We start from the raw sequence: 27,572 nt of genomic DNA on the forward strand, positions 1-27,572 counted from the left end.
GGAAGAGTGAGCTACAACAAGCCGCGGCTACACAGAAAATACTTTCAAGGATTAATTCATCTTTGAGACAGTGATTCTCCCCAGGGTCCACTTGTATCATGGGACGGTTTCAGTTCGAGAAAATTGCACTGGAAATTTCATGCATTACAGATGAAGCTGGATATGCTGATTCATATCTGGCTGCATTCTGAAGCGTTGGACATGAATGTCTCTTTGTGTGGATGTGTTTTTTTCCTCTCGTCTCTCATCCCCCTTATTTCACAACCACAAACACACTGTAGAGGATGAGGACATGTCAGACCGCTGGTTCTCCTCTCTCTGTTCGCTGTGCTGCACAATGACGGCTCAGGTGCTGTGTTTGTAAATTTAGAACAGGGGGAGGATGTGTGTGTGTGCGAGAGTGTGTGTATGTGTGCACAATGTAACAAATATGTAGAATAGTTCAGAGGCTCTTGTAATCCTCATGTCACGAATAACCTTGTGTAACAGCCAAAAATCCCCGGGCTTTAAATGAAGGACATGCTCTGTCAGTGAGGGACAGAAATTTGGTACAAGGACAACAGTACGAGAGACTGTTAGACTCATCCTCTGCTGTTTTAATCAGAATGTATTTATTAATATTACATGTCTTGTAAACAGGTCCTGTTGTAAACATGTGTGTGCCTTTATATGTATATCATTTAACAACACCAGGGTTGCAAAACGAAATTGAGTTTGAGTCCTTTTTAGCCACTTAAATGAAACAAAAAAGCTAAATATTTCATATGGTGGAGTGAAGCCGATGAACTGTGGAGTCTCACAGATTGAGGGATGAAGCTGCTCAGTAGTCTGGCGGTACGGCAGCGCATACATCTGTAACCTTTGCCAGATAGTAGCAAGGTGAACAGACTGTGGCTGAGGTGGGTGTTGTCTTTTAGTATCCTCTGGACTCTGTGGAGACATGTCGCTTCGCCATTATCACTGACGCTCCTACTCAACTCCACTGATGTAGGCAGGGGTGTGTGTCTCTGCCTCCTGTGTGAAGACTGAGTGGAGGGCAGTAGATATGACATCCTCCATAATGCAGCACAGAGGCCAGTAAAAGCTGTTAATAATGACTCTGTTTATTTGTTTATAGTAATCTTCTCTATCTCAACTTTTCAGGATCCATAAAAAACATTATTGATGTTTGTTCATGAGTAAAAATACTCTCATGTTACATATTACAACAGCAATATGCAGCCGTTTAGCCAGCAGTTAGGCTGCATATGTGTGTGTCTGTGCGTGTGTGCTACTTCAAGTAGCACTGTAGTCCAGGGGGCTCTACTCGAATGCAGTTGAAAACCTGTGATTCTGTAGATTTAAGTGTAGATGTGACTATCGCATTAATCACCAGCTGTTGGATAACTGCTCTTACAGATGGACAGACTCACCATGTAATTACTCTTAGTTGTACTGTACCACCACTTCTCCATGGTAGCTCTCAGCTGAGTCCACATTCTGCATCAAGCTTTTATCAGTGAGGCATCATGAGGCTCTTCCTGCACTCGCCAAGATAGATGGACTTTTTTTGTCTCGACTCTCTTTCTCAGTACTTGAATTAATTTGCATTCAAATACTGCCCCACTGTGTCCACTAGCTTCTTGATAGCTGTGCTGGGCAGTGAGTGCACAGTGGCTTTTTTTGAGCTTCATTTTAGTGCTGAAATTCAGCCAATGCAGATGCAGGTAAGAACAGTGAGAGTGAACCAAAACTGTGAAGCTGCAGGTTGTAAAACCAATACCGAAAGATATGGAAATTGTACCTACTACCAGTAAATCCTTTGACAGTACATGTCTTCACTGAATCAACTGATAATATAAAAACATCGAGGAGTGCAGCTTTAAAAGGTAGTTACCAAAAGCAGGACAGCATAGAGGTTTGGACTGGACTGGACTCTCACCTGACTTGTTCATCAAACTACAAAATTAAGGGCAGTATTTTGCCTTTAATTGGGGAACTACACTGATTTTGCACACCAAGATCAGTGTACTGTCCATAAAGAGTACTGCTCAGCCTGTGAAAACAATTATATAATATCCTCTGTGGCTCTGGACAAGTAAAAAAAAGACAGCAACCGTGGTCACGCCATCAGGATTGTCACGGTTTGTGCTCGGAGACTACGAGCAGAAAGCCTGTGCCGGAGTTTGAAAGATGTAGGCATCAATCAGACAGTTTGACAGTTTGTTTTGGATTGTTTCTGAAGCTCTGCCTGCTGTATATGAAAATTCAATACTAAATCACTGGAGTGCTCTGCAAATGATTTGTCTCAGAGAACAATTAGTTTGAAATTTCTGCACATCACGTTATATTTTGCTGGAACGGAGGTGATACAAATAATTGTGTCTTGCTGTATGTTGCAGCACACAGGACGTGGAGTTTCCAAGCATGCAAGTAATTCTTAGTCAGCGTGACTCTCTGTGTGTGCTAGCACTCGACAAGGGCCCCATATCGAGCTGCCTTGCACTCTCTCCCTCTCTTTCTTACTCACACTCACACGTATGAATAATTGAGGAGGAAGGCGCGGGAGACGGTGAGTCAGGAGATCCTGCTGGATTGTTGTTCAGCATCTCAATCAGACCAGCGACTCTCTGTTTCTCTTTCTGCAGGATTATGTTTTATTCTCCTGCATGTTTAAATATTCATCGAAAATGTGTCCAGCCCCATTTTCAAATACACTAACGTCAGTTCACATTAGGGTTCATTGAAGAGTGAGCTGATGAAAGGGTTTTTTGTAACATCCTCCTGCACGCTGTGTTTATCATAAGTAGCTACGGCCGCCATAGCCGAACAGACAAAGGAAAGATATGTCGTAGCGTGGACCCACTGTTTGATTCAATTGTCAGCTGCAGTGCAGAACCAGCGGCCGCCTGGCAACAAATACTGTAATACCTTGAATTACAGCCATAATCTTCTGTACATTCATTTTCTTACTGTACTCCCATTAAGATATCATTTGGAGTAGGTTTGATGCAGCAGTGTATGTATATTAAGTGGCTGTGGCTGTGCAGTTTGCACAGTTTACTGACCCTCACAGTGAGAAGTTCAGAGGCAGACAGGCAGAGAGTGAGACAGACTGAGATAGAGACTGCAAAGCAATGCGGGCTGCTGACTCATCATCCCTGTAGGGCTTATCCCTTTCTCTCTGTGTGCGTGCATGCATATGTGTGTTTATGTGTGTGTGCGTGTCAGCTGCCTTACTACTGAAGAGGACATGCACAGCAATCATTACGCCGTGATGAAAGCATGATAGAGGGAGCGAAAACGCTAGCAGACTTGTAGCATGACAGTCAAGGCAAAGTGACCTTGAATGCAATTTTTGCATGATTATTCATGCAGTTATCTGTTCAGGGACACCTACTACAGGCTACTGGACTTTTTTCATGGAAATAGAGACATGCATTATAAACCAGAAAGAAGTCATTTTCATTTAATCAAAGAAAATGGCACACTATCCTCCACACTTTCAATTTTTCAATACAAAGCTGAGTGAGAGACGCGAGTGGAAGGAGTTCTTCTCAAATTAAATCCATTTTGAAATTAAAATCACAAGGCAGGAGTATATGATGTCCCCACATACATTTTTTGATTTCCATACGCTGTCACTGGTACTCCAACCCAAGCCCATTTATTTCTGCTGAAAAGTGAATTTTTAAAACAGCACAAGACAAACATGTGGTTTTCATTTTTAAAAAAAGTAAATTAAAAGTAAATTAAGTAATTAATTAAGTAAATTAATTATAAAAAAGTAAAACATCAGGGCACGGTAAGTTTTAGAAGACTCCACTCAAACTGGAGTAAATAATGTATTTCTTTGGAACTTTATTCTGACATCTGGTTCTCATGTGCAATTTAAGGGCAGTGCAGAGAGCAAGACTATAGGAATCCACTGCTGCCGTGTAAGAAATAGTCGAACCATAACCTCCTGGAAGGTTCCCCCTTCAGTTTTGTATGGATTTAAATGATAAGATCTATTTGATTTACAAAAATGGAATATATCAATACCTAAAAAAACTGTAAAAAAGGATTTTACAAGAGTTGTTAGAAACATTCATTTTAATCTATATCTTACTTTGAAGGAAAACGTTTCTGTTCCCAAACACCCCATTTACTCCATGTGAATCTGAGTGACAGTCTGCTCCATGTGTGAGGTGCACTAGGTGTGAGTCGGACTGGAATTTAGTCTATTTTGAGCTGGGGAGGAAAATTCAATAGACACCTCTCAGCTGCCTCCCAGTCTGCTGGCAATGAGCAGACATGGATATGACACTATTAATGAATCACAGGACTCAATAGTAGTTGCTCTGCGTCCGCCCTGCTCTGCTGAATCAAAGCTCTTAAAATGATGGCGGTCATGTTTTCTGTCCCTCGCTGTCCATCACGTCCACACTCTGCATACACACCTTCTCAGCTCATTCCTTACACGCTCTCTGAAGACAAGGCCCTCGGGGTTTGCTAGGCAAGACAGTTCTCCTTTCTGCCGGAGAATTGATGTTCTATACACACAGACTATTGTTATCTGATGCTGGTAAACAGGAGGAAGGAAATACAACAAGAGATTGGTTGGGTATTGTCAAGATATGCCAAGCTTGTGATACATTGTTACTGTTAAAGTGCTATATGAATGTACTGTATTTATCACATAAACAATACATTAAATTAGGCTAGTCAGCTAGCATTACTCAAGTTTGAGGGGAGTTCTAGTCATGGAAATTTTTTTTTTTCATATTATAGCCTGGACGTTGGTACGTTCTAAAATTAAAGCAACATTAACACGTGTTTTGTCCAGTTTGGTACAGCGAGACTGTGTGAAACTGACATAGTGCTGATTTGTTTTTCTGGCCTCCCAACACGTTTAAGTCTAACAGTCATTCTCGTTGTAGCTCTTTTTTGGTCTCCACTAACTTGTGAGAGAAATATCTGTCTCTGTGTTATATCAATGGGCACTGCAGGCGTAAAATTGAAGAATCTGATTAATCTTCCACACATCCAAAATGTCATTCAAGCATTTCAAGTGTGTACGGTGAAATTGTTCTGAGTAAAGCGGTCGTCGTTCTCGTCCTGAGTTCCATCAAAGCTGTTTAAAAATATTGATTTCAGAAGCTAAAAGTGTATTTCTGTAATCTCTGGAGAGTTTCCTCCATCCTGTCAAGTTTATAAGTGTAGTTTTTTTTTATTTTTGCTGCTTAAATGTCCCCTGATATTTGCTGTAGTGACATTACTATGCGCATGGAAATGTAGGTGTAGGTAAATCGTTAAAGAAAACACTAAAACGTCAATGCAGCACACAATAAAAAGTAATCCCTTGGAAAGCTTGCACTGTTTGACATAATTAAAAAGTCAATACAGCCTAGAGGGACCGCTAGAGGTGGAGTGATATGTCACCTGCAGGTGTGGGTTGCTAAATCGGATAAAGTAATTCTGTTGGGTGGGTGTCGAATGATTTATGCATGTGTATGGATTTGGATGACTTCACAGGCAGATACAGTGGGTTTATAAGTCTGCTTCAGTTAGTAACACGACTGATGAGAGCAGTTAACCGAAAATGTAAAGTTGAAGTTGTAAAAAACTTCATAAAGTTGAGCAGAATTGCAGAGCTAGTGTGTGTGTGTGTGTGTGTGTGTGTCAGCTGCCTTACTACTGAAGAGCATTAGAGGATGTTGTGACATAAAAGGTTCATACTGTAATCCTTCCACTGACATGGAAACAGCTAGTCTTTTCCTCATGAAGTGAGTTTCCATTTTAAGAATAGGAGTATACACTTATTACAATCTGTGACTGTAGTATTCATCATCATGATATTATCAGCATGGCTTTATAGAGTCAATAATCTTCAGGAAGCCATCTCTGTATTACATAAGATCTTATCTCTGCACTACAATATTTAACAAGAGGCTACTCTGTCAAAATCTTGGTGTGTTGCTTTAGCACAGGCTGTTTGTCTGTCTGCTTCTGATTTGGAGGCTGAAAGTCTGAATCACATTGCAATCCCTGTTTTTTTTTTTTCCTTTTTGGTTTCTCTCTCTGCTGTGGAATATTCCACTCTCCCTCTGCCTGAGCCGGTATTAATGACTGGCTGCAGAAACGAACAAAGCGGCAGCCAGCGTGACTCACACCAGGCGATGGCGGTGTAATGTGAAGCACTCAACTAAATACATTTCATTAGGATGGAAAATGGCTGCTTCCAGACGCAATCCTGTTGATGGAAACTCTTCTTTGCACAAATATATTGGCTACTTGCTTAATAGGCATCTGATTGACAAAATAAGAGGAATTAACACACACTTAAACAGATTAGGTAATCTTTCACAGACACATAGCCTAATATAAATGGCCTTACTTTTTACTCAGACCACCCCCGATAAAGTGCAGAGGGATACATATGGTGAATTAAAATGAGAATTAGGATGCAAGAGAGTGCAGCTGTGAAATGCAGCAAAGCCCAGACCAGAGCACCACGTTTACTCCAGCATTCATCTCTTTGTCATTTCACACCCATCCGTCTTCTTCTTACCCCCTACCTGCAGTGGTTTGTGCTGTCGTTACCTGAATAAAAGGCTTTCAGGACACACTGTACCTGTGCTGAGTCTCTCCCCTGCTAATACCCACCATCTGACCTCCTCTCGCTCCTCTCCTCAATGCTTGACAGTCCTGATCCAGGCGACCCAGGAAACCAATGTGAACGTCCCCCAGATGGCCGACACGCTGATGGAGAGGGCCGGCAACGCCAGCTGGGTGGTGGTTTTCAAAGCCCTGATCACCACGCACCACCTCATGGTGCATGGCAACGAGGTGAGTTATCTACACACACGCTGATGACATACTGATGTTTGTAGCTGCTTGTAATGTCCGGTCAAGTGCAGTCAGAAGAAGTGAGTAAGGGTTAGGGTTATCCTACCTGATCCACTGACCACCATTGTGTGATTGTAGAGTTGGTAGAGGATAAGTTGTACTAGAAAGCTGTCAGATGTAAAGTAGGGCAGTGCCGGACAAGGGCGTCGCTGCTCAGTCGACTTTCCACACAAGACCCAAGGGAGACACACAAATACCTGTTTAAAAAACACACAGCAGCAGGAGCACAGGTAGCTTTTCATGCATGTACTGTACTGTAGGCACAACCTGTAGTTCAGGTAAAATGTGCATATGTCATGCTATGATCAATAAAAACAAGAGAAGACAACAAGATGAGTGTTTAACTAAAACATTTTGAACAATAAAACTGCACTAATACATATTTTTATATGAACAATGGTTCAAAAGTGCAATGTGAAAGATGTACAGAGCTCAGCAGTTCTCTTAGCTTTATGGAGCATTTTAGCTTCTTTTAGCTCATTGTTTTGGTTTTATGGACCACAACTTTATTGCAGTCAGCCTTCGAATGCTCATCCGTATCATTCCCATGCAATTCAGGCAGCTGTTTTGAGCTAAAAAGTTTTGACACATCATTTTACCGTACGACCTGCTTAGCATCAGATGACAGATGACAGATGACAGTTAGCGGCTAGCTGTGGAGCATGTAGCAGCTGAGCATGCAGATGACCAAAACAGACTTTTATTCATCGTCTCAAAAGAATCACAACTCCAAATGAGTTCTCATGTTGCGTCATGTCTGCTGGATGTGTAAATGACACTATGCCAATAATACTGCTTTTTAATGTCAAGCTTGTCACGGCCCCCTCAAGCAACCAAAGAAATTAATTATGCAGGTATAAAGCTACTTAAATGGAAATTAAAAGAGAAAATTGGACAGTGTGTGCTGACAGAAAGAGTTCATAACAAGTATTCAGTGACAAATTAGCTAATATAATTTCCTTGAAGCGGAGGCAGACACAAGTGGCTGACTTCTTGCTACTCGTCAGTTAAACACACGAGAAAATATAGAGACTATGTTAGCTGAAGAGTAAATAAAAGCCTTCGTAGCATGTGGTATAGTTTTCTTATAACTGTTCACATCAAATTAAGTCCGTAGTGAACAGCAGTGAGTCTCACTCAACAAGATTTGTTTGTAACTTTGAGCTGAGACTTCAAAATAATAGTACCATTACTTGTGATATATAAAATAACATATACACTTAAGTAGACTCTTCATTACGACATATAGAAAGACAATATAATGACAGCTTATGATTTTGCATGCATTTTTATAGTTTACCTCAGGATTTATCATCATTACTTCACTTCTTCTCTGCACAATACCCTTTACATTTTTAGTTTTAACCCAAACTTGTACATTTTGGCCTCAACAGCATTTGTGGCATTTGCAGAGGGACTGGCCTTCTGCCTCCTGGTCATGACCCCCTGACCCAGTTTATGTCCTGACAGCTGAAGAAAGACAATAGCTCTGAATGTGCACCAGGGGATCGCTCAGGGAGATACGCAGATGCTCCTTCACAGCCCATCAAAGTGGCCAAGCTGCCACTGAACTGCAAATGACACAAAGGAGAGACATGTTGAAACAACAATGCCAGTGAGAGACGTGTTGTGAATGATTTGACAGGAGAGAGCAAGAGAGAAAATACTGTAGCTGATGGAGACTGTGAGACAGTCATTCACTTGACTTCCATACCTACATTTTCCTCTTCAGCATCATGGAGTGATGGGTTGCCTGTTTTCCCAGCATGCATTAGATGGAAAGCAGAGGAGATTTAATGCTATGAAGATAATAGCATTAACGTTTTATAGTCGCTACAGCAGGTGTCAGGGGAGAAGGGGTAAGCTGTGTTGCACTGTGACCCCTCTGCACACATATAAGCTCATTTCTTCCATGTGTGCTATTATCTGTGTGATGATCATACAAAAGCCCAAAGGGAAAGCGGACGTAGATGTGTGTAAGCTACAAAAAGAAGTTTGACGAGGCAATATACGTATGTACCTCCTGTCTCCTGAGACCTGTTTGTTTTTAGCTTTGCTTTTGTTTTTTCCTGATGGTGGTAGAGAGAGTACTGACACCATAGAGAGAGAGAGAGAGAGAGAATGAAAGGAGGAGGGGAGGTAATGTGTAGCTCACCATTTCTCCAGGGGGAGTTTTTCATTCTTAACCTTCCACTCATGTTATTATGCCCCGTGTTTACGTAGATGGAGGCACTGAATGAACATCAGCAGTGTGTGTGAGTGTGTGTGTGTCGCTGGAGTGAGTTTCTCTTTGAGCCTATTTGTCTCTATTACGCTATATGTCCTGGTCCTGGTCTGATGGGTATTCACACACTCCCTACGAAGGCTGCAGCATTGCTCCTTTAATTCTGGATTTCTCTCCACTGTACTCACTCAAGCGAGATACAAGTATAGCATCACACCTCTTTTATTAATGCCACTCTCTGCTACAGGCAGTTTCACAGGTTTGAGGTAGGGTGCTGGAAGTGCTCAACAGAGCCTTCGAGACGGAGCCATCTGTTTGAAAACGATCATGAAAATATAACGAGCCATGACTGGTGGTATATAATGTGTTTATTCATAACTGTGAGGTGTAACCTGTGGCCATTTCTCCATTAGTAAAATTACTTTTTTTTTAAAATTCAAATCAGTTTTGTTCATATGTATCCATTCAGATTCAGGACACCAAATGTGTTTCACTGTGTTTTCATCCCAAATGCTGACTAATTTGCCAAAAACTGCGGGCAACTCACCATATTTGTCATTTGGTGCCTGGCAGAGAGATAAACCCTGTGTATTTGTCCTTTCTTGCAGAGATTCGTGCAGTTCCTGGCATCTAGAAACACCTTGTTCAACCTCAGCAACTTCCTGGACAAAACCGGCTCCCACGGTGGGTGGCGCCTCTTTCCTTCCTATCCTCGGCTAAACCAGCCCTCCCTCATTTTAAGCCCAGATCCATCCTCATGTGCTGCCAGTTCTTCTTCCATCCCTTTATCTGTGGTTCCACTCTGCCTCTATTACTTATATTTAATGGATGTTTTCAGCATTTACAGTAGAACAACAGTAAAGTGAGCTTGAATGTTACAACCAGCCTGACCAGTTCCAGCTCTCCCAGGCCCTGCTTCCCTCAATTAAACCCATCTCCATGGTAATTGATGCAGTCTCCCATGGTGATAAACACTGTGTTCACAGTCTGTTGTCATGGACATTTTGTCTGCTAGGGTGAGTCAAGTATCTGCAGAGGTTAGAAAGCCAAACTGTACATGTTAGAGAGATTTCAACAGCTTTGATGGTTGATAGTCTCCTGGTCCACAAATAAAAACAACAGTCAAGCTAGTTGTTTCAACCTGCTTCCAGTAGGCTAGCCCTGTTTAAGCTAAGCTAACCTTTTCCTGGCTTTAGCTTTACACGTCACATATGAGAGAGACAAGAGAGTTATATGAAAGCTGATACCACTCTCATATTCATCTGTTCAATATGAAACTGCAGCCAGGCAATTAGCTTAGCTTAGCATGAAGACTATAGAAGCAACTCAGCAAAACAGCTAGCCTGACTCTGCAAAAGCCAAATTATTGTTTTCGGATATTGTTTGCTGTACGGCTTAAGCAAATGATATAACAAGTGAATTAGTGAGCTTAAGAGATGCTGGTAGGTGCATATTTTAGCTGTTGACAGAAGATTGATACTACACTCATATCAGTCTGTTGAATACAGTATAAAGCTACAGCCCGGTGATTAGCTTAGCTTAGCATGACAGGATAGCTATTTTTCCCAGCATCTAATCTTAGTCTTTGTGCTAAGATAAGTGCCTCTTGGCTTTAGCATCATGCTCAGCGTACAAACAAGGGAGTGATCTCAATCTTTGCATCTCAGCAAGAAAATAAGTAGGTGGATTCTCCAAAATGTTGAACTCTTATTTTTAAAGGTTGTCAATGACTCACTCATTTCCTCACCCTTATCTATCAAAGGTTACTCCTTACAGTTGTATTTAAGACATTTTTAACGTTGTTTTCTTGTCAGCCGTTTAGGATCCTATTAATACTCTGCACTGAGTTGACACTGGAAACTGTGCATGTGTTTACGTATGAGTGTGTCTCCCTCAGGCTACGACATGTCCACGTTCATCAGACGCTACAGCCGCTATCTGAACGAGAAGGCCTTCGCCTACAGACAGATGGCTTTCGACTTTGGCCGAGTCAAGAAAGGGTACGGTTTCTTATTCGTCACGACACCGCTCTGCTGCGTGACTATTTCAGCATTATTATTGATTTGTATTCTTTTTTTAAAATGCTCTGTTAGTTTATTCGGGACAACAGCGTGGCCCCTTCTTACTTGCCCTCTGTATCCATCAGAATAAAGCACATCCCACGGGGGGTTAGTCAGTGCGTGGGATGGACTCAGCTACCTCCGGCCTGGCGTTGGGTCAAATGCATGGCTCCACTGCATGTACTGAGTGCAGAGATGAATACAGAGAGGGTTATTACTCAGGCTCAGAGTGGACAGCTCTGTTTCGCTGGCAGACACAAGGTCCCTCTGGCTGCTTAAGTTGGCACTGAAAAATAAATGCAGACTAGAGAATGGAAATCAGACAGGTAGGTTGATACTGTATTAGGACAGGTGAAGACAGGTGCTCTCTGTGTTGGCAGTCTGAGTCTTGCTGCTAAATGCTCACGTTCTCCATTTCTTCCTCCGTGTCAGAGCCGAGGGAGTGATGAGGACCATGACAGTGGAGAAGCTGTTGAAAGGAATGCCCACCCTGCAGAGCCAGATTGACGCGCTGCTGGATTTTGATGTGAGTGACATCTCGCTAATAGGGAACAAAGTCACTTTGTAAAGGTTACTGAATTCGCTTAGGGATAAACAGAGTCGAGAAAAAAAGATGCCAGCTGGGTTTAACAAAGCTTAGCGCTGTGGCAGCATGTATGAAGACTTGTCAGTTACAGCCCCTGTAACATGTGCGACAAGTGTTGAATTTAATTATGTCACAACATGTGCATCAGTGGTGTAGATATCAACTGTCTTATCCCTCAGTGAGCAATATAAGATTATGAAATAAATATACCACTGAGACTACAGACACTAACTGGTCTGATATATCAGCACTATCCTGGAACATAATTTGCCTGACAGTTTGTCATTTTAATTAAATGATTTAATTATATCATTTGCGGTGTCAGTCAAAAAAGTAATTGATTACACATTACCTGTTACTTTCTTAAAAGGAAGGCATTACTTTACATATTTACTCCCTGTAGAAAGTCATTTGCTACACTACTCATTGCATGACCTTTGTGTTACTCTGCAACACGATGCAACATTACAGTGCATAATTGCCAGTTAACAGTATAATGTTAAACATCACATATGCCCACGTATCAGCACATATCCCTCTTCTAATGACGAACACAAGATCAAACCAACAGTTCTTTTTCTATTTTAGTTTCACTATTTTTATGTTTACATTGCTCATTGTATTTATGTATTTGGATCTCAGGCACAAGAATTTCCTGAGATTGATAAACTTCTGTTCTGTCTTTTCTTTTCTTATCTTGTCTTATTTTGTGACCAGTCTGCTTGTCTCTAAAATCCTCTCCCCACTGTGCCTCTTGGCTTTTATTTCTGTCTGTAGGTGCATCCCAAGGATCTGGACAATCCAGTGATAAATGCCTGCTTTCTCCTACTCTTCAAAGATCTGATCAAGTTATACGCCTGCTACAATGACGGCATCATTAACCTGCTAGGTAATGCGCCGCTCCTTTCTCTTATTCACTGGATCTATAGGAAAATCGATGAAGAAAGTTAGGTGCCCTGAAAGGATAAGGCTGAGTGTTCTACACGTGTATTTCTTTAACAAATGCCGCGAAAAAAAACACAAAATATCAGTGTGTTACTCTGCCCCCTACCATGTCTTATGCACTCAGCCCATTTGTTCCTACGATACTGTCTTAAAAAACCCATCTAAAATGCGTCACAGATACATTGTCTAGAAAGGTGAAGTTATTTTCTAAAGCAGCTGTGCACTCTACTTTCTAGCGAAGATTACTCCAACAGGAGTAAATGATGCATTTAGTGGAGGTGTGGTGCTCTTGTGAGTACCTCCAGCAGCAGAACAGTGTATGCGGGATCAACTCAAAATAAACTACAGTGTACTGAGTTCATTGTACTGAAGAAACATGTCTCCCAGCGGAAAGGTTTGTCTCACGTTTGTGTTTTGGAGCTCTGTGGCACAGAGGTAGTGTAAGATATATAAGGCTTTGGCTCTACAGACAAACAAATAATATCAAGTGGGTAAAGAGTCATATTTCACACATCTCTGTGTTCCCAGAAAAATTTTTCCAGATGAAGAGAAGCCAGTGTAAAGACGGGCTGGAGATCTACAAGAGGTTCCTGACACGAATGACTCGGGTTTCTGAGTTCTTCAAAATCGCTGAGGTAGCCTGCAGAGACGCATTAAATCACTGGCTGGCAGATAAGTGTTGTGCTGCTCGGTAACCGTTGCACTTAAATCTCACTTTCTTCTTTTACAGCAAGTGGGAATAGACAAAAACGACATACCTGAGCTCACTCAGGTAAGACTGACTCAGGCTTATCCTTCCTTTTATTGATTTTCAATAAATTGTTAATGTTGGACCTGTGAGGGTTTTTAGGGCTAAATACTAACAGGGCATGTCAGCACTGTGTTCTTTCTAACTGTACTGCATGTTGTGTGAATGTCTAAAGCCCCTACCTGTTCCTTTCTCCTGCTGTGTTCACCATTATTTCTCCTCTTTGATAATAATCAGCCACTGACAGACAGCCACACTGTGTTGTAGAAAGGAGGCACTGTACCCCTCTTCTCTTCTTCTTGACGGGCCCTGTGCCCCCTCCTTCTCTTTTCACTTCCAGAGATGCAGATTGATCATTCAGGCTGAGCGTGTGAGTAGCGAGCACAGAGCTAGCTTTGAGAGCTTAGGAAAGGTCGACACTTGAACTTTGAGTGCACTGAATTGAAGCACATTGCACAGCGAGTGCACACCCAGCAGACAGACATCAGGCGCTGTGATGAAGTGGGATGATGTGACTGGAAGAGCCGTTGGATAAGCTGTGACATGCTGAGCGATGCTGCTGACCGGGCGGCTGTTTCCTGCTGCTAAACATCTGAGCTAAACATTGTTTTAGTTCAACAACTGTACAAAGGCAGAGAAGATTGTTATCAGTGCTGCAGAGTTTCCATAACATCTACAGAGTCACTTTAACGATTATTTTTGGTTTTATCACCAATACAAATGGTTCACAAGATGAGAAACCCTGTTAGTCCTGTTGTGTTGTGGAAACTCTCTCCGTATTCAGACCTGGCAGTATGGATGACTTGCATGAAGAGCATGATGTAATGCTGTCTGATTAAAGTCAGGCTTCATAAGCCACAAAGAGCTAATGGCAGGCCTATACAACAGATCCACATCATACTGAATCACACATACTGTGAAGTATAAGAGTATTTGGGAGTGTAAGATCTTGTCAAGGCTTTACTGATATGCTAGCAAGATTAAATAAATAAAAGAAACTGAACAGCAATGTCTCTTTCCAGAAATCATAACCCGGTTACTCAAAATAATCTACTGACTTTCTTGTGAGCATTTGCACGTAGGAACTATTTTCTCTGCACCAAACTCGACCGTATCACAGAACAGAAGGAAGCATCTGCTCCTGGACTGGAGGCTTGTGCTCTTGACAAATATGATGCACAATCATATGGATGTGCATGGATTTGACATGGATGTTAACATTAATGGTGTCGTCCTGGGCTGAGCTGTTACGTCAGCTAGTTAGCTTAGTAGCGAGCCTTTCGTCCACGAGTAGAAAGAAAATAGTTCCCACGTGAAACTGCCAATATCTCCAAAACTCTGCAACTCACACCAAAACAATGTAGATGGATGAATAGCACTACATGTAAGAGGAAAAATATGTATCTTTGATTTTTGGGGTGAACTGTCCCTTTAGCGGTAAGCTAAGCTAATCACCTGCTAACAGTAGCTTTCTGTTTAAAATACAGATCATAGAGTTGTGTTGCTCTTCTTATCTAGTTCTCAGCTGAAGGTGAAAAGGCCTTTTTCCCAAAATGTCGAACCATAAACCGCTGTTACTTTATAGACTTACTTTAATTTTACTTTAGTGGTAAATCCACAACATCATTCCCTTCTTCAACGATGTTCTTAAAGCATCAGTTGTGTGTTTTGATGAATGGAAGTAGAGATAGGAGAAGACAACAGATTAATGTTCCAGCTAGGCTGCAGTACATTCTGACGCACTGCCTGCAGAGTAACATTGTCATCTCTGCGTTCTTAGTGATTTATTTCAGTTCAGACTTTAGTCCCACAAATATCAGTTCAAACTGCTCTTCATGTCTTCTTCCTCTTCAACACTTTCTTCTCTCACAGTCTTGCAGCTTCTGACTCTGTTAATAGGCAAATGGTTCCATTAGAGCCTCTTAAACTAGGAAAGCATGTGAATGTTACTGACATGCTGGTTGCACTTTAGCATGAAGCTGAGCTCTGAGCTTCACAGTAGTGTCCTTTACCTCACACATTAACTGACTCAACTATTCAGGGTTGTTTTTACAGAGAATTTATAGAAAAATAGTACAACAAGTATGTGCAATGTATCACACTCGGCCATAAATTAGCAGGATAGCATAATTAATCACAGCCCAATCTAGAGGCGTCAGTCCTCAAAATGAGATTCTGTATGGTTGATGAAATTTGATTAATGTGTCCAGGAGAGGAACTAGATCAATCTCCCAGATCCCTGGAACTATAACGGATTAATCTCACTCCCAGCAATTTCTGCCCTCATCCCTTCCAGGAGGAATTACATCAGCACCGACAAGACAGAATAATATTACCATCTGACCGTCTTTATTGACATGTTGTTATGCCATCACTCATGTAAGCTTGCGTGCTATGTTTTTGAGTGAATGATGGCAGTCAGATCAGATCATTTTCATGCCTGGAGGCCTGTTGCTGTCACATCCAAAGGGAGATGGTACAGCAGTTTTTATATTGGCCTCCTCAGATGAGACCTTCTACTGTGCATGTTCAAGCATCTCAGTAATAGAGCCGTTTTATCCGTCCATGGTCTGCAGAACAGCCGTCGTTGTCCTCGGTGGTGAGGACAGACACTCTGGATGATTAATGGTCTTTTCATCCCTGACAGTGCCAAGACAAAGTAATGATCAGCCTCTCTGCCTTGTTGGTCTCTCAAAGTTTTGGGGATAATAGAGTAGACAGTTTTAAATGGTTAGATCGAGGATATATAGCAGGGAATTAAGGAAAGTGAATTATTGACTTATTCCGCTGGCTGAATTAGCTTTGACCTCACATAATAATCCCCACCGGATATTGTACTTCCCTTTTTACTGCATGTCAGGAGGTGATGAGATCCCATTTAGCCTGGTTGAGCGTGCAGCTTTGCATCGTGACTGGCTGGAGCATTGTTCTCTCTGTTAGCATGCTGATGAAATCTTTTTATTGTTTTGTCTTCTGTTCCTGTTTGTATCCTGCTTTATCCCCCTCTTGGTCCTCCGTTTCCTGTGTACCAAATGGATTTATACAAATGATCAAAGTATAACCAAACATCCAATATTATTAACTGATGAAACAGTTGACAAATGTTTTGTAATAACTGTATTTTGTGTTTTATTTCTAACTACAGTGGTTTGACATTGGCTAAGTTGTTGGCAAATGAAGCTTGAGAAAGCTTCAGCACTGACTTTCAGGCCAAATTTGATGCTACACACACATTTTTTGGCTGACACTCAAAAGATATTGATGCTCAGCAGCCCTCGTCTCGACTTTTGAAGGTTTATTTATGATGCTATTCATCGCAGAAGCATTCAAGAAATTGCTTGACAAGACAGATGCGCTGAAGTGATGCAAAGGAGCTCAGGAGAGAAATGCACCAGTTCCCATATGCAGATTTGAGGCCCAAATCAAACTAGAATCTTTGAAAGCATCCTCTTTTTTTTTTAACTGTAGACGATTGTGCATCATATTTGCAAGCAGTTGATGTAGATACAGTTACATGTAAATTTGAATGCCATCTGGATAGCAGTTCAAGTTCAAATCATAATTAAAGATATATTTACCATGAGGTAGCTGAAGCTCAGAGATTGATGCCTCTGAGAAAGGAGTAAAATGTACTCGATGTTGATTAGATTCTTCTGAAAAACTGCACATGGAAGATGATTATGAGTGCATCAGGAGAGGGACACACCCTGTACCATTAAAAGAGACATATTATGTTCATTTTCTGGCTCATAATTTCATTTTGGGTTACTACTAGAACAGGTTTACATGCTTCAGTGTTCAAAAAACACATCAGTTTTCTCATACTGTCAGCACTGTATTCCCCATCTGTCTGAAACGCTGATTTAGCTCCTGTCTCTTTAAGAACCCCCCGCCCAAAAACCAAGTATGCTCTGATTGGTCAGCTCACACACGTCTGACCCACCATCGCTAACAACAACAGAGCAGATGTGCTAAATCAAGTGCAAAAGTAGCTGCTAGGCATAATATAACTTATGCAAATGTGTAACTCTGTGACATAGTGTGATGTCACAAAGGAGGAGCAGTGTTTTCTGTGGGAGAGAGCAGTTTCTTTGTCCTTTTTTAACTTTTAAGATCTATTGCATGCACGAGAACATGTATAAAACACTGAGGGAAAGGTAAAAAAAGAACAATTGATGTCCTTTCAAGCATGCTAACCTGGCTAACGTTTACGCTGTCACGCTGCCTACAGTGTGAGGGTAGTCAAAATAAAGGCACCTACCTCAGTTTGGTGACATCCATCATCTTTAAGGACGTCAGGTATTTCTTACAATATTTTTCCAAGGAGATGTACCACCACCATCAACCAGAACACACAAAGAAACAACCACGTAACTCGAATAATAGAAATAACCCACTTCTTCAGTGTTTTGGTTTGACAGTGTGGTCCACTGTGTTCTACCGTTGAGTATAATCAGCACTGTCAGCCTCTCTGACCAAACCCAACCCTTGATAATGTGTTTGTCTCTGTTGGTTCACTCTCTCTTCATTACTCCACAGGCCCCGGAAAGTCTTCTGGAGTCCCTGGAGACCCACCTCAACACGCTGGAGGGGAAGAAGCCGTAAGTAGTTCAATATATCTGCAACCTGTTTCCGTTTTTATCATTAGCAGCAGCAACCGTGAGCTCAGGCTTCAGTAATCCTGTTATTATACAGTGTCATGGTTTCTTGAAATGCCGAAAGCCATTGAAGTTTGTAGTGATTTTGGATCGGGATAGCTTGGCAGTCCAACGTGCACCTGGGTTTGTCTGGTGCTCTCAGCTCTCTCTGGTTCTGTTTGATCAGTGCTACATCAGTGACGACTCTGTCAACACTATCTCCCAACTGTTCTCTGTTACTTCTCTTAACATGTCATTTCCTCTGTCTTTACTCAACTCAGAGAGGACAAGTAAGTATTCTCTGTCGATGACAATAGTGTTTTACCATTTACCAAATTTATCATTTGTGCTGATAAATTTACTCTCAGTGATTCTATAGAAAAGACATCTGAACAAGTAGTGGATATTTGTATTGTTGTCCTAACCCAAACCCATTATTTTGTTCAGGATGCAGGTCTATAGAAAACACACACTGAACGTTGTGTTCATGTTTGTGAGGAACATCATTTGCATCATTGCTGTCACTGACATTAGGGGTCGACCGATATGTGTTTTTTCAGGGCCGATTCCGATTATTAGTAATCCAGGAGAGATATTACCGATGACTGGAACACTTTACCGGAAAAATAAAAATCTTAGTCGAGAATAACCAGTGATGGAATGTAACCAACTGCAATTTACTCAAGTACTGTACTTATCTGGAGGTACTTTGCCTTAGTATTTCCATTTTCTGCTACTTCAAACTTTCACTACACTTCATTTATTTGATAACTTTAGGAAGCAAATTCAGATTATTCATTACTGATCTGACATCTGACACAGAAAACACTGATGAAGATAATCATAAAAATGGTAAATATCGGCCCGGACAGATAATCGGTCTACCCCTAATCAACATACTGTACAATGACAGGTTTTGCCTTTTAACTGATGTCATCACTAACATATTCATCTTACTGTACACTCAGCGTGACTTTTACAAATCATTAGACGCATGCCAGTCAGAAACCTTCAGCTCTTGCTTTCTGTCTGTGATGTTGAAGAGCTTTGTTGAGGAGTCGCTGAGGCCAACGTGCTGTTACTCAGCAGTTCAGCGTGGATCCATTCATTGCAGATGTTTACTAAATGGAATTGCCTTGAAATGCTGCCTGCCTGAAAAACAGCAAAGTGATATTTAAGCTGTCACTTTGCCTCCCGTCCCAGTAACAGCCGTTATGTTTCAGCATGTACATCAGTAAACTCTTTAACTCATGTGCTATTGTTGTTTCTGCAGGTCGCCTACTAAGGTAAGCTATGCTTCATGATTATCATAATGTGGTGGTAATAATAGCAGTCTTTGTTTATTTATAGCACCTTTCAAAGTAAAAGCACAGTTACTCAGATCTTTACTGAGCAGCGTATGAACTCAAAAACGCAAATTCTTCATTACACTTTTAACGTAACTGTTAACATGTAGTGATTCATTGTGAATTCATGTGTCCAAAAGATGTTGAATCACATCAGCTTACATAACTGTGTTGGTCACCATGTTAACTTGCTCTGCAGCAGGATGCTACAGCCAACAACAGCTCACCGGCCGCTGCAGCTCCACCGGCCAAGCCCGCGGCTCCCGGGCCCCCTGCTCGCCCAGGGCCGCCTGCCAAACCTCCTCCGCCCTCAGTCACCCCAACTGCACTGGCCCCCGCCGCCGCTAAACCTGCCAGCAAGTAAGAGTCACTCAACAATATTAAAAAGTATTTGAACTGAGCTACATCCACTCCGAGCGAAGGAAATGACATTAGAAATGGATTCCCTCTGTCAACACGCCCTCTCTTTCTGTTCAGTGCGCTTGACGATGGCTTCTTGTTGGATCTAGACCCCATGTCCTCATCAGCAGGGGGCGCTGCAGCTGCTTCCTCCACGACTGGATGGGGAGGTGAGAACGTTCTGCTCTTTTAGTTGTTGATTATTCGCCAAGCTCAGCCCCCTTTATCTACTGTTGCTACAGTGAATGTATTATTTAGCCGTGGCTATGGCGGCACTGCTCAGCACTGCTTCTAAGTTTGCCCAGTGGCCACTTGCGGTATTCCAGTATAAATTTCCCCTGCGGCCCAAAAAGGACTTTCCCCATAGACTACCATTATACAAGAGACATCTGTAAAACTGGGGACAGGACACTTCGAGCTGCAAACAACTGGTTTTGTTTTTGTAAAAAAATGTGTCATGTCATCACATTGTTAAGTCTGTGGGGCTGAGCGGGAAAAAAAGACACCACATCCCAAACTCCTTACATGTTCAATATCTCTCTTATGAGGCTGTAGCTCATACACACCGCTTTAGCATGTGCCCTTACATGAATAATAAATATAAATGTATTAAACTTGAATGGGCAAAAAATATCAGTAAATGACAGAGCATATTTAATGGACTTAAATGACATCAAATTCAAATGGGCCGTGCTGATGTTTTGCATGTTTCATCCCATTAACTACAAACCCTTTAACTTTCCCAAAGCATACAGTGAGATAAGGTCCTTGCAGACTGATTTTAATACCACAGTAAAATAAGTGGGAAGCGATAGGAAGAAGGAAATCAATTTAAAAAGCTATGATATGCTTTTGGAAAATGGTTGGCAGTAATATCAAGTATATAGCCTCCGATTTGAAGTCAATGAGCTGAAACAAACTGTGGTCTTCTTTTTGGAGGACTCCCTAAAGAAGGTTAAAGCAGCGATGCCCTGGTTGATGTTTTTTTTTTATTGGACAATGTGGTTTGAATTACAGAGCGTTTCCATTTTAAATGGGCTGTTGCTCTTTGGCATGCCCTCTGTTTATCCCCACATCTCCACTGATACCCTGAAGATGGCTCCCGTCCAAAAATGGGCTTTCAAAGCCTAAATTACATTAAGGAGCTTTGAGCAGTATTGTGCTTTACCACTGCTCCAAGTCTGCTTTTTTTCTGGCTTGTCCTCCATAATGCAGCTTGAAAATGAAAGATTTCTAAATTTTAACACTGAATCTTTCCTGTTCATGATCTCATTCACTCCCTCTCTGTCTGTTGTGCAGATCTCCTGGCTGAGGGTGAGTACTCTGTTGACAGCACTGAATATGAGAAAGGCCTGCAGGCACTTCACTTTTCACGACCCAACTTGGCTTTCTACCTAAATTTCTCATTGTCTTTCTATCTTTAGCACCTCTGCTAAGCCTGTCTTTTTTATTTTTCTGTCTCTTTGACGCTGCTGTCTTCCTCCTCTTTCCTTTTTTCTCCTATTTCTCTCTTTTGGGGGGTTGTGACTGGGTCGTGGCATTTGGATTACGGGGTTTGTCCGCGTAGCAACTCCGGCTGCCACTGAGGAAGCCTCTGAAGCTCTCCTGTCGGATGGAGAGTCTGCTGAAGCTGATGCTGATGCTGATGCTGCGGCCGCTGCTGCCCCTGCAGCTTCTGCGCCCACAGCCGTTGCCGCTCCTGCCGCCACTGCGGCCGCTGCAGCACCCACCTCACTGCCTGTCTCAGCTCCCATCGCCACCTCAGCTGCAGACATCGACCTGTTCGGAGGTCAGTCTGGTCCCAGGATAGGATGTAGACCAGGAAATACAACATGGCAGCCTACCTGCTTGTCTGCACCGAATCCCCTTCATCGTTTACTGATAGGTTTCCTTTAGTTTAAAGTTACTATATAGAGGATTTGATTATCACTTCTTCACTTTTAATTGCAACCAGTAATATATTCACGAAGAGTGTCAGATCACAAAACCATTAAAAGTCTTCAGGCTTTTGTCCCATCAGATGACACGTTTATGTGATGTAAGCAACATTTATGAGATATAAAGGTTGACGAGAATCTAACTTTGAGGTGCATTTTTTGATGCAACAAAAACATTTCAAAGAAACGTTATAAACTCGCTAGAAACTGTGTCACTTGATTAAGCAGATGGCACCTTCACCCCAGTTTGTGCCTCTCATGTGTTAACATTCACAGAGCCACACATTCAGTCTTCAAAAGATTAATCACCCGGCAATCTTTGAAAAACTCAGAGGGTCGTTCAGCAACACTCACTGCTGCTCGGAAAGTATTTCCAGAAACCTAAAAGACTCTTTTTATCATCTGGATGAAAAAATATTTGGTCTGCTGAGTGCTTTTTAATCTATTTCTCAAGTTGTGAGTGTCTGTTTTTGCATTTTTGTATAACACAAGCAAAATATGGCACATTATTTGGTATGAAAATATGCTCACAAATTGAGCAAGGTGAAAAGCCAAAAGAGGGAATAGATTCTTGAAATACCTTCAGAACTGAGAGTGTTAGAAACCTTCTGGATTTTTCAAAGATTTGTGGATATTTAGTTTATATATTGTATCTGATCCCCAGTGCTGTGACTCACCCGTGATGATTTTATATCGTCACCTCTTTCTAACGTGTTAACATCCAGCTCGTACACTAACGTGCTGACACAATGTCAAGCACACTGTTTGGCATTTGTCATTTGTGGCACATCCCAAAAATACGAGCCAGTATAATGAATTACTAGCTTTTCACTGGGTTTATTCAACGCTCCACAACTGGAACAAAACACTAATGAGTTGTGACATTAATGTGTTTCAAACATTCATCGGAGAGTTTTTTCATAATCTTGTTCGCCTCAATAAACCCACTGCAGTGTAATTAATCTGTTATTATGTCTCGTATTTTGGGGATTTGCTGCTTTTTTGCTTTTTCTTTTCATCATCCTTAATGATTCTCTCCCTAATGGCTTACTAACAGTTTCATTAATATGTCAAGATGATGGGTAACTGGATTTTATTTAAATATATTTTGGCTTTTTAACATTAACCTCAGTCCTCAAGCACAGTTGAGCACCAATTGTCTGCTGAAAAGAGCCAACTGAGTTCCTTTGTTCAAAGACAGACTTTGCCTCGTCCATCCCTGACATTTCCCCTCTTGTCACAGAGTACAAGTAACTTGTGACAACGTGCCTCATTCCACGAGCCTGCACAGGTGGTGCACTCACTGAATGCAGCATTATGCAGCCCTTCAAAACTCTCCACGTGACTGATGGTACAATCAGCAGTAACTGGGCTGCATACTTCTTGTATTCTCTGCTTTTTCCTGATGCTGACCTCTCATTTTTCTTTCCTGTCCATTCCATTTGTTAACTCATCTTTTTGTTTGTTTACATCCATGTGTCTGTCGGTGTGTTGGCCCGGGTGTTATGTTTTTTGTTTGCGTTCCGGCTGTTTACGTCTGCAATACCATAGATGCGTTTGCACCTTCCCCAGGAGACGGTCCTGCTGCCGTGGCTGCGGGCCCTGCTGCTGATGCATTTGGTGGATCTGGTGGGTGACAATACAGCTTTTTTTGCGTGTAGTGTGTGTGTGTGGATGTGTGTGTGTGTGTGGATGTGAAAGCTGATATTGCTTTTATTATATTAAAGCTGCTTCTGCTTCCATAGGAGACAGTAGAACAAGCGTGCCCCCAGGGCCTACTGTCTCACCCCAAATCCTGCTTTAATGCCCCAGTCATGGACCCTCACCTACTTCATCTTGACTACTCTTCTCCTCCTAATATTCACCCAGTTACTACAGTAAAAAGCACAGCACAGCTATTAACTACACTGTCAGTTCAGAAAGGATACCATTTATTTTGATACCCTAACCCTGATACTACTTGGTGATCATGATGATGATGATGATGATGATTATACTCATCATTGTTGAGCATTTTTTCTTTTCTTTTTTTTAAACAACTAATTCAGTCTTTTTCTTTGGCAAAAACATTTTTTTTAAATAAATAAAAAATACTCCTTGATGGTAAATGTAGTTTGTGCATAGAATGCTAACCATAGCTGTAAAGCAAATGGTTGCAGTTTATTTAACTTGTTTTGGCATTAACTTTAATCTGCGCCCACATTTGACCTCCTTCCTATAGGGTAGCTTACCTCGTCAGTTATAACAATAGGCATAGTCTTTGAAATTATTGTTGTCTAATCTCTGACAAACACATTTGTACAGACATTCACGGTCACCAGAGGATAAATCCTGCAGGCTTCGGTGGGTCCCTGATGAATTTTGGTGAAAATATCTGCAAAACCAAAGACATTCATCAGCCTCGGCTGTGCCTTGTGCTTTGTGATGATTTACCAATGTTAACATGCTAGCAGGCTAAACTAAGATGGTGAATTCTGAAAACTTCAACATGTTAGCACACCGGCAGTAATCGTGATCATGCTAGCATGCTGACTTTAGCTTTAGCTCAAGTAGTGGTCTTGTTTGCTTTTGAAGTGACTTATACAGAGATAATAATGGTTGCTATATGTGTCTGAAAATATATAAAATATACTGAAATATATTTTCAACAGCCCCCAAATTTTATTAAAGGTTCAGTGTGTGCTAAAGTGCGCAGATACAAAGACAAACACCCTTAGTAGCATGACTGAAGGGGCTGTACAGCATCTTCTGTCTCATCTAAGACCTTCTGTTGGTCTGTGGGTAGGCCAGTTGAGTCAAGTAGCTAGTAAACGGTTTCTTTTATTACCTTTATTAGGTATTTATTACTCTCAGTAGCATGTTATTGTTTTCTCATTTTTATATCGTTCTAGCGGCGTAATCAGGTAGCCTCTTGTGTGCTGACATGTTGGTATTATCACACAGCTAATTAGGATGAAAGACTAATTGGCCAACCGGCCAGTCAATCAGAGACTATTCTACACGACTGTACCAACAGTAGTCAATTAATAACTACTGAAGAGTTGGTCCTTCCTGTCAGTGTAGCTTGTGGATGCAGTTCTGAAGTTAATGAGTGACGTGTGCTTGGTTTACTTTCTTTATATCTAACCCTGATTTGGAGCTTCAGAGGTGTCTCGCCTCACAAATATGCTTTTTACAGTGTTTGTTGCTTTAACAAACCCTCAATCCTCCCTCCCCTCCCCCTCCCCCATCCACCTACCAACCCCTTCCCTTCTTCTCTAATCATTAATCCCCCCTAACTTCTCAACACCACCCCCGTGCTGCCTCTCCTGAAGACCCCTTTGCTACGACGGAGGGGAGTGGGGACATTGCTCCAGAGCTGGACCTGTTCGCTATGAGGCCCACCAACACGGCGTCCGCCGTCATCACCCCTCCCACCTCTAGTGAGGCGCCGACCATCGTCGCCCCCATCGCTGCCCCCGCTGCCCCCACCCCTTCTTCCACAACCACCACTACCACCACAACCACCACCGACACCACCACCACAGAGTCTGCAGCCGCTCCGACTCTAGATATCTTTGGTGGTAATGTCCTCTCGCTCTCATTTTGCCTAACACTGCATTGCCCTGCATTATGACGATGATGATGGTGATGATGATGATGATGATGATGTAGGTTGTGATAATGATGACTTTGTTGCTCTTGCTAGTGATGATGATGATGATGACAGTAGTGACAATGATGATAACCTGCCCAGTCCCTACATCTCAGATTTGTTTTTCTATTTTCCATAATGCCTTCCCCTCAGATACAGATCATTTAATCAAGTTAATCAAGCATCTTGACCTCCTCTGCAGGACTGAAATAGTCACTTGTGCATGCTATTTTAATCGTAAATGAATTCATTAACCATTGTTTGGCGACCAGACTCTCAGTGTAAATTTAATCTCCTGGGACATAAATGAAAATCTATCTGTTCTTCTTAACAGAGGGGGCTCAACTTGTTTTGATTATTAACCTTATACTAACAGACTGCCCAAACGTAGAGGGAAGAAAACTGTTTTCTTCTTCTGCTTGTGACCAATGTCTTAGATACTGATAGCTGAGAATGCCGTATTGTAGCTTATGCACTTGAGTTAAAAGGGAATATTGCTCAACGTCAGAATTTGTGTTACTATGGGTTTCTGCAGAGTGCTCGGTTTGCTCCCGCAGTCAGGACGACATGAAGGTTGAATTGTTGGGTCCAAACTGCCCATTTAAAGCCAAATGTGAGCTGGGATGGGATCCAGACCCCTTTGACTCTGCATAACTTGTGAAGTATTTTGGCTCAAGAGACAGAAATGTCTGACCATCACTTTGTCCCAGGCTAAAATGCTCCAAAACTATTGGACTGATTGCCTTGAACTTTTTAGTGGCCCCAAAGGAGAAATCATATCGACTGTAGTGGTCCACTAAATTTTCCTCTGGCACCACCAACAGGTCAAAGTTTTCGCTTATATAGTGAAATAACTTGACTTCTACAAGATTGATTGGCACAATATTTTGTAACTAGAATGGCATTCAGCAGAGCGCATATCTCCACCCAGGCCCAACAACCCCCTTTCAATTCAATCAAGCCTAATCCAATTTATTTAAAAAAAAGAAGTTAGATCCAGATTTTTATTTGGGTCCCCATCAAACTGTACTCACTCATGGATACCAGTTACCTTAATACGGCTGATTTTTTTCCCATCAACAAAAAAATACAGCCTCACAGAGCTGATGGCGTTGCTGTGGACCCATCTGTGACGTCACCTCACTGATTCGGGACAAACCAGATACACTCTATAGTAATTTATTGTCTTATAATCAAAATTAATTGATACAAACATGAAAGTCTTCCTGCTGAAGTTTGGTAATATACCCTTTTAACTTTTGCACTGTTTGCATTGCACTGAACAGATACACAGCAGCTTACCCGTTTGATAATCAAAATGTCTGCTCTCTCTGCTTTCCCTCATCTCTCTTCTGAACTCATCATTCTGTATGCACTGGACTTGAAATCTGAATGTCATATGATTGTGTGTCCTTGTTCTTAGATATGTTTGATTCTATGCCTGAGCAAAGCCCTACCACAGAATCCAAAGCTGCTACCACTCCTAGCGTAGACCTTTTTGGTGCAGGTACAGGAGTTGATATCCATTTCTCTGTGTGTGGAACCTCTTCATCTCTTCTGGTTTCCATACCTCCACTCCTCTGTCAACTGTTTTTTTTCCCCACACGTCTTGGTTTGTCCCCCATAGTGGTATGAGAACTGTGCATGTGACCCACTCGTCAAATCTTGGATTGTCCTTGTGGCTGCTTTTCTATCTACCGCCGTGTCTTTCTACCTGCCACGCTAATGCCTTTCTTTGCTCCCCGACCGCCACGGTTTTCCTCTTTCTCGTACTCTGCCTCTCGCTTGCATTGGTATATTAGACCTTCCTGCTGTTTCACGCGGGCCCTCTCCTTTGCCCGAGCCGGCTCCGGTTGGAGACATCGTGACCGGTGAGTTAAGCTGCTTTATCTTTCCTGCATCACTGTTTTTCCCTTCCTTTTTTCATGAAGAGTGCAGCCAGTCTCAACTTATTATGAATTTTTTTTGCATGGTGCTGGTGTCTGCATGCACATGCACACCAGTGCTGTACTTCCAAAGGGTGCACGCTTCAAGGATGTGGATACACAGTTAAGATGCAGGGATGCGTGCTTTCTTCTCCTGCTCCTTCTCTGCATGTCTGCGAGCCTTTTAGATCAAGCAGAATAGCTGCATGTGAAATGCGTTCTCCCCTTGGACGTGAGGTTTTAACTGATAAATGTAGTCAT

General features: G+C 41.9%; 1 protein-coding gene across 2 annotated transcripts in view; it reads left to right on the forward strand.

The window, feature by feature from the left end:
* snap91a (synaptosome associated protein 91a) overlaps nt 1-18,379 on the forward strand; it is a gene marked incomplete at its 3' end in the record, with an annotated part of 35,255 nt that extends 16,876 nt beyond the window's left edge. The window contains exons 2-10 of one of the 2 annotated variants that reach the window (XM_084356225.1): nt 6,668-6,810; nt 9,703-9,778; nt 10,992-11,094; nt 11,587-11,680; nt 12,518-12,629; nt 13,214-13,320; nt 13,416-13,457; nt 17,973-18,034; nt 18,352-18,379. In XM_084356225.1, coding sequence (XP_084212351.1) covers nt 6,668-6,810; nt 9,703-9,778; nt 10,992-11,094; nt 11,587-11,680; nt 12,518-12,629; nt 13,214-13,320; nt 13,416-13,457; nt 17,973-18,034; nt 18,352-18,364 — 752 coding nt within the window. Of the gene's footprint in view, nt 1-6,667; nt 6,811-9,702; nt 9,779-10,991; nt 11,095-11,586; nt 11,681-12,517; nt 12,630-13,213; nt 13,321-13,415; nt 13,458-17,972; nt 18,039-18,351 lie in introns of those variants that run through there. The other variant, XM_084356226.1, reaches the window with a different exon arrangement.
* Between the last annotated feature and the right edge of the window lie 9,193 nt (nt 18,380-27,572).

The sequence above is a fragment of the Pagrus pagrus genome (assembly GCF_965226575.1).
Source record: "Pagrus pagrus genome assembly, chromosome: 7".
Classification (NCBI taxonomy): Eukaryota; Metazoa; Chordata; class Actinopteri; order Spariformes; family Sparidae; genus Pagrus; species Pagrus pagrus.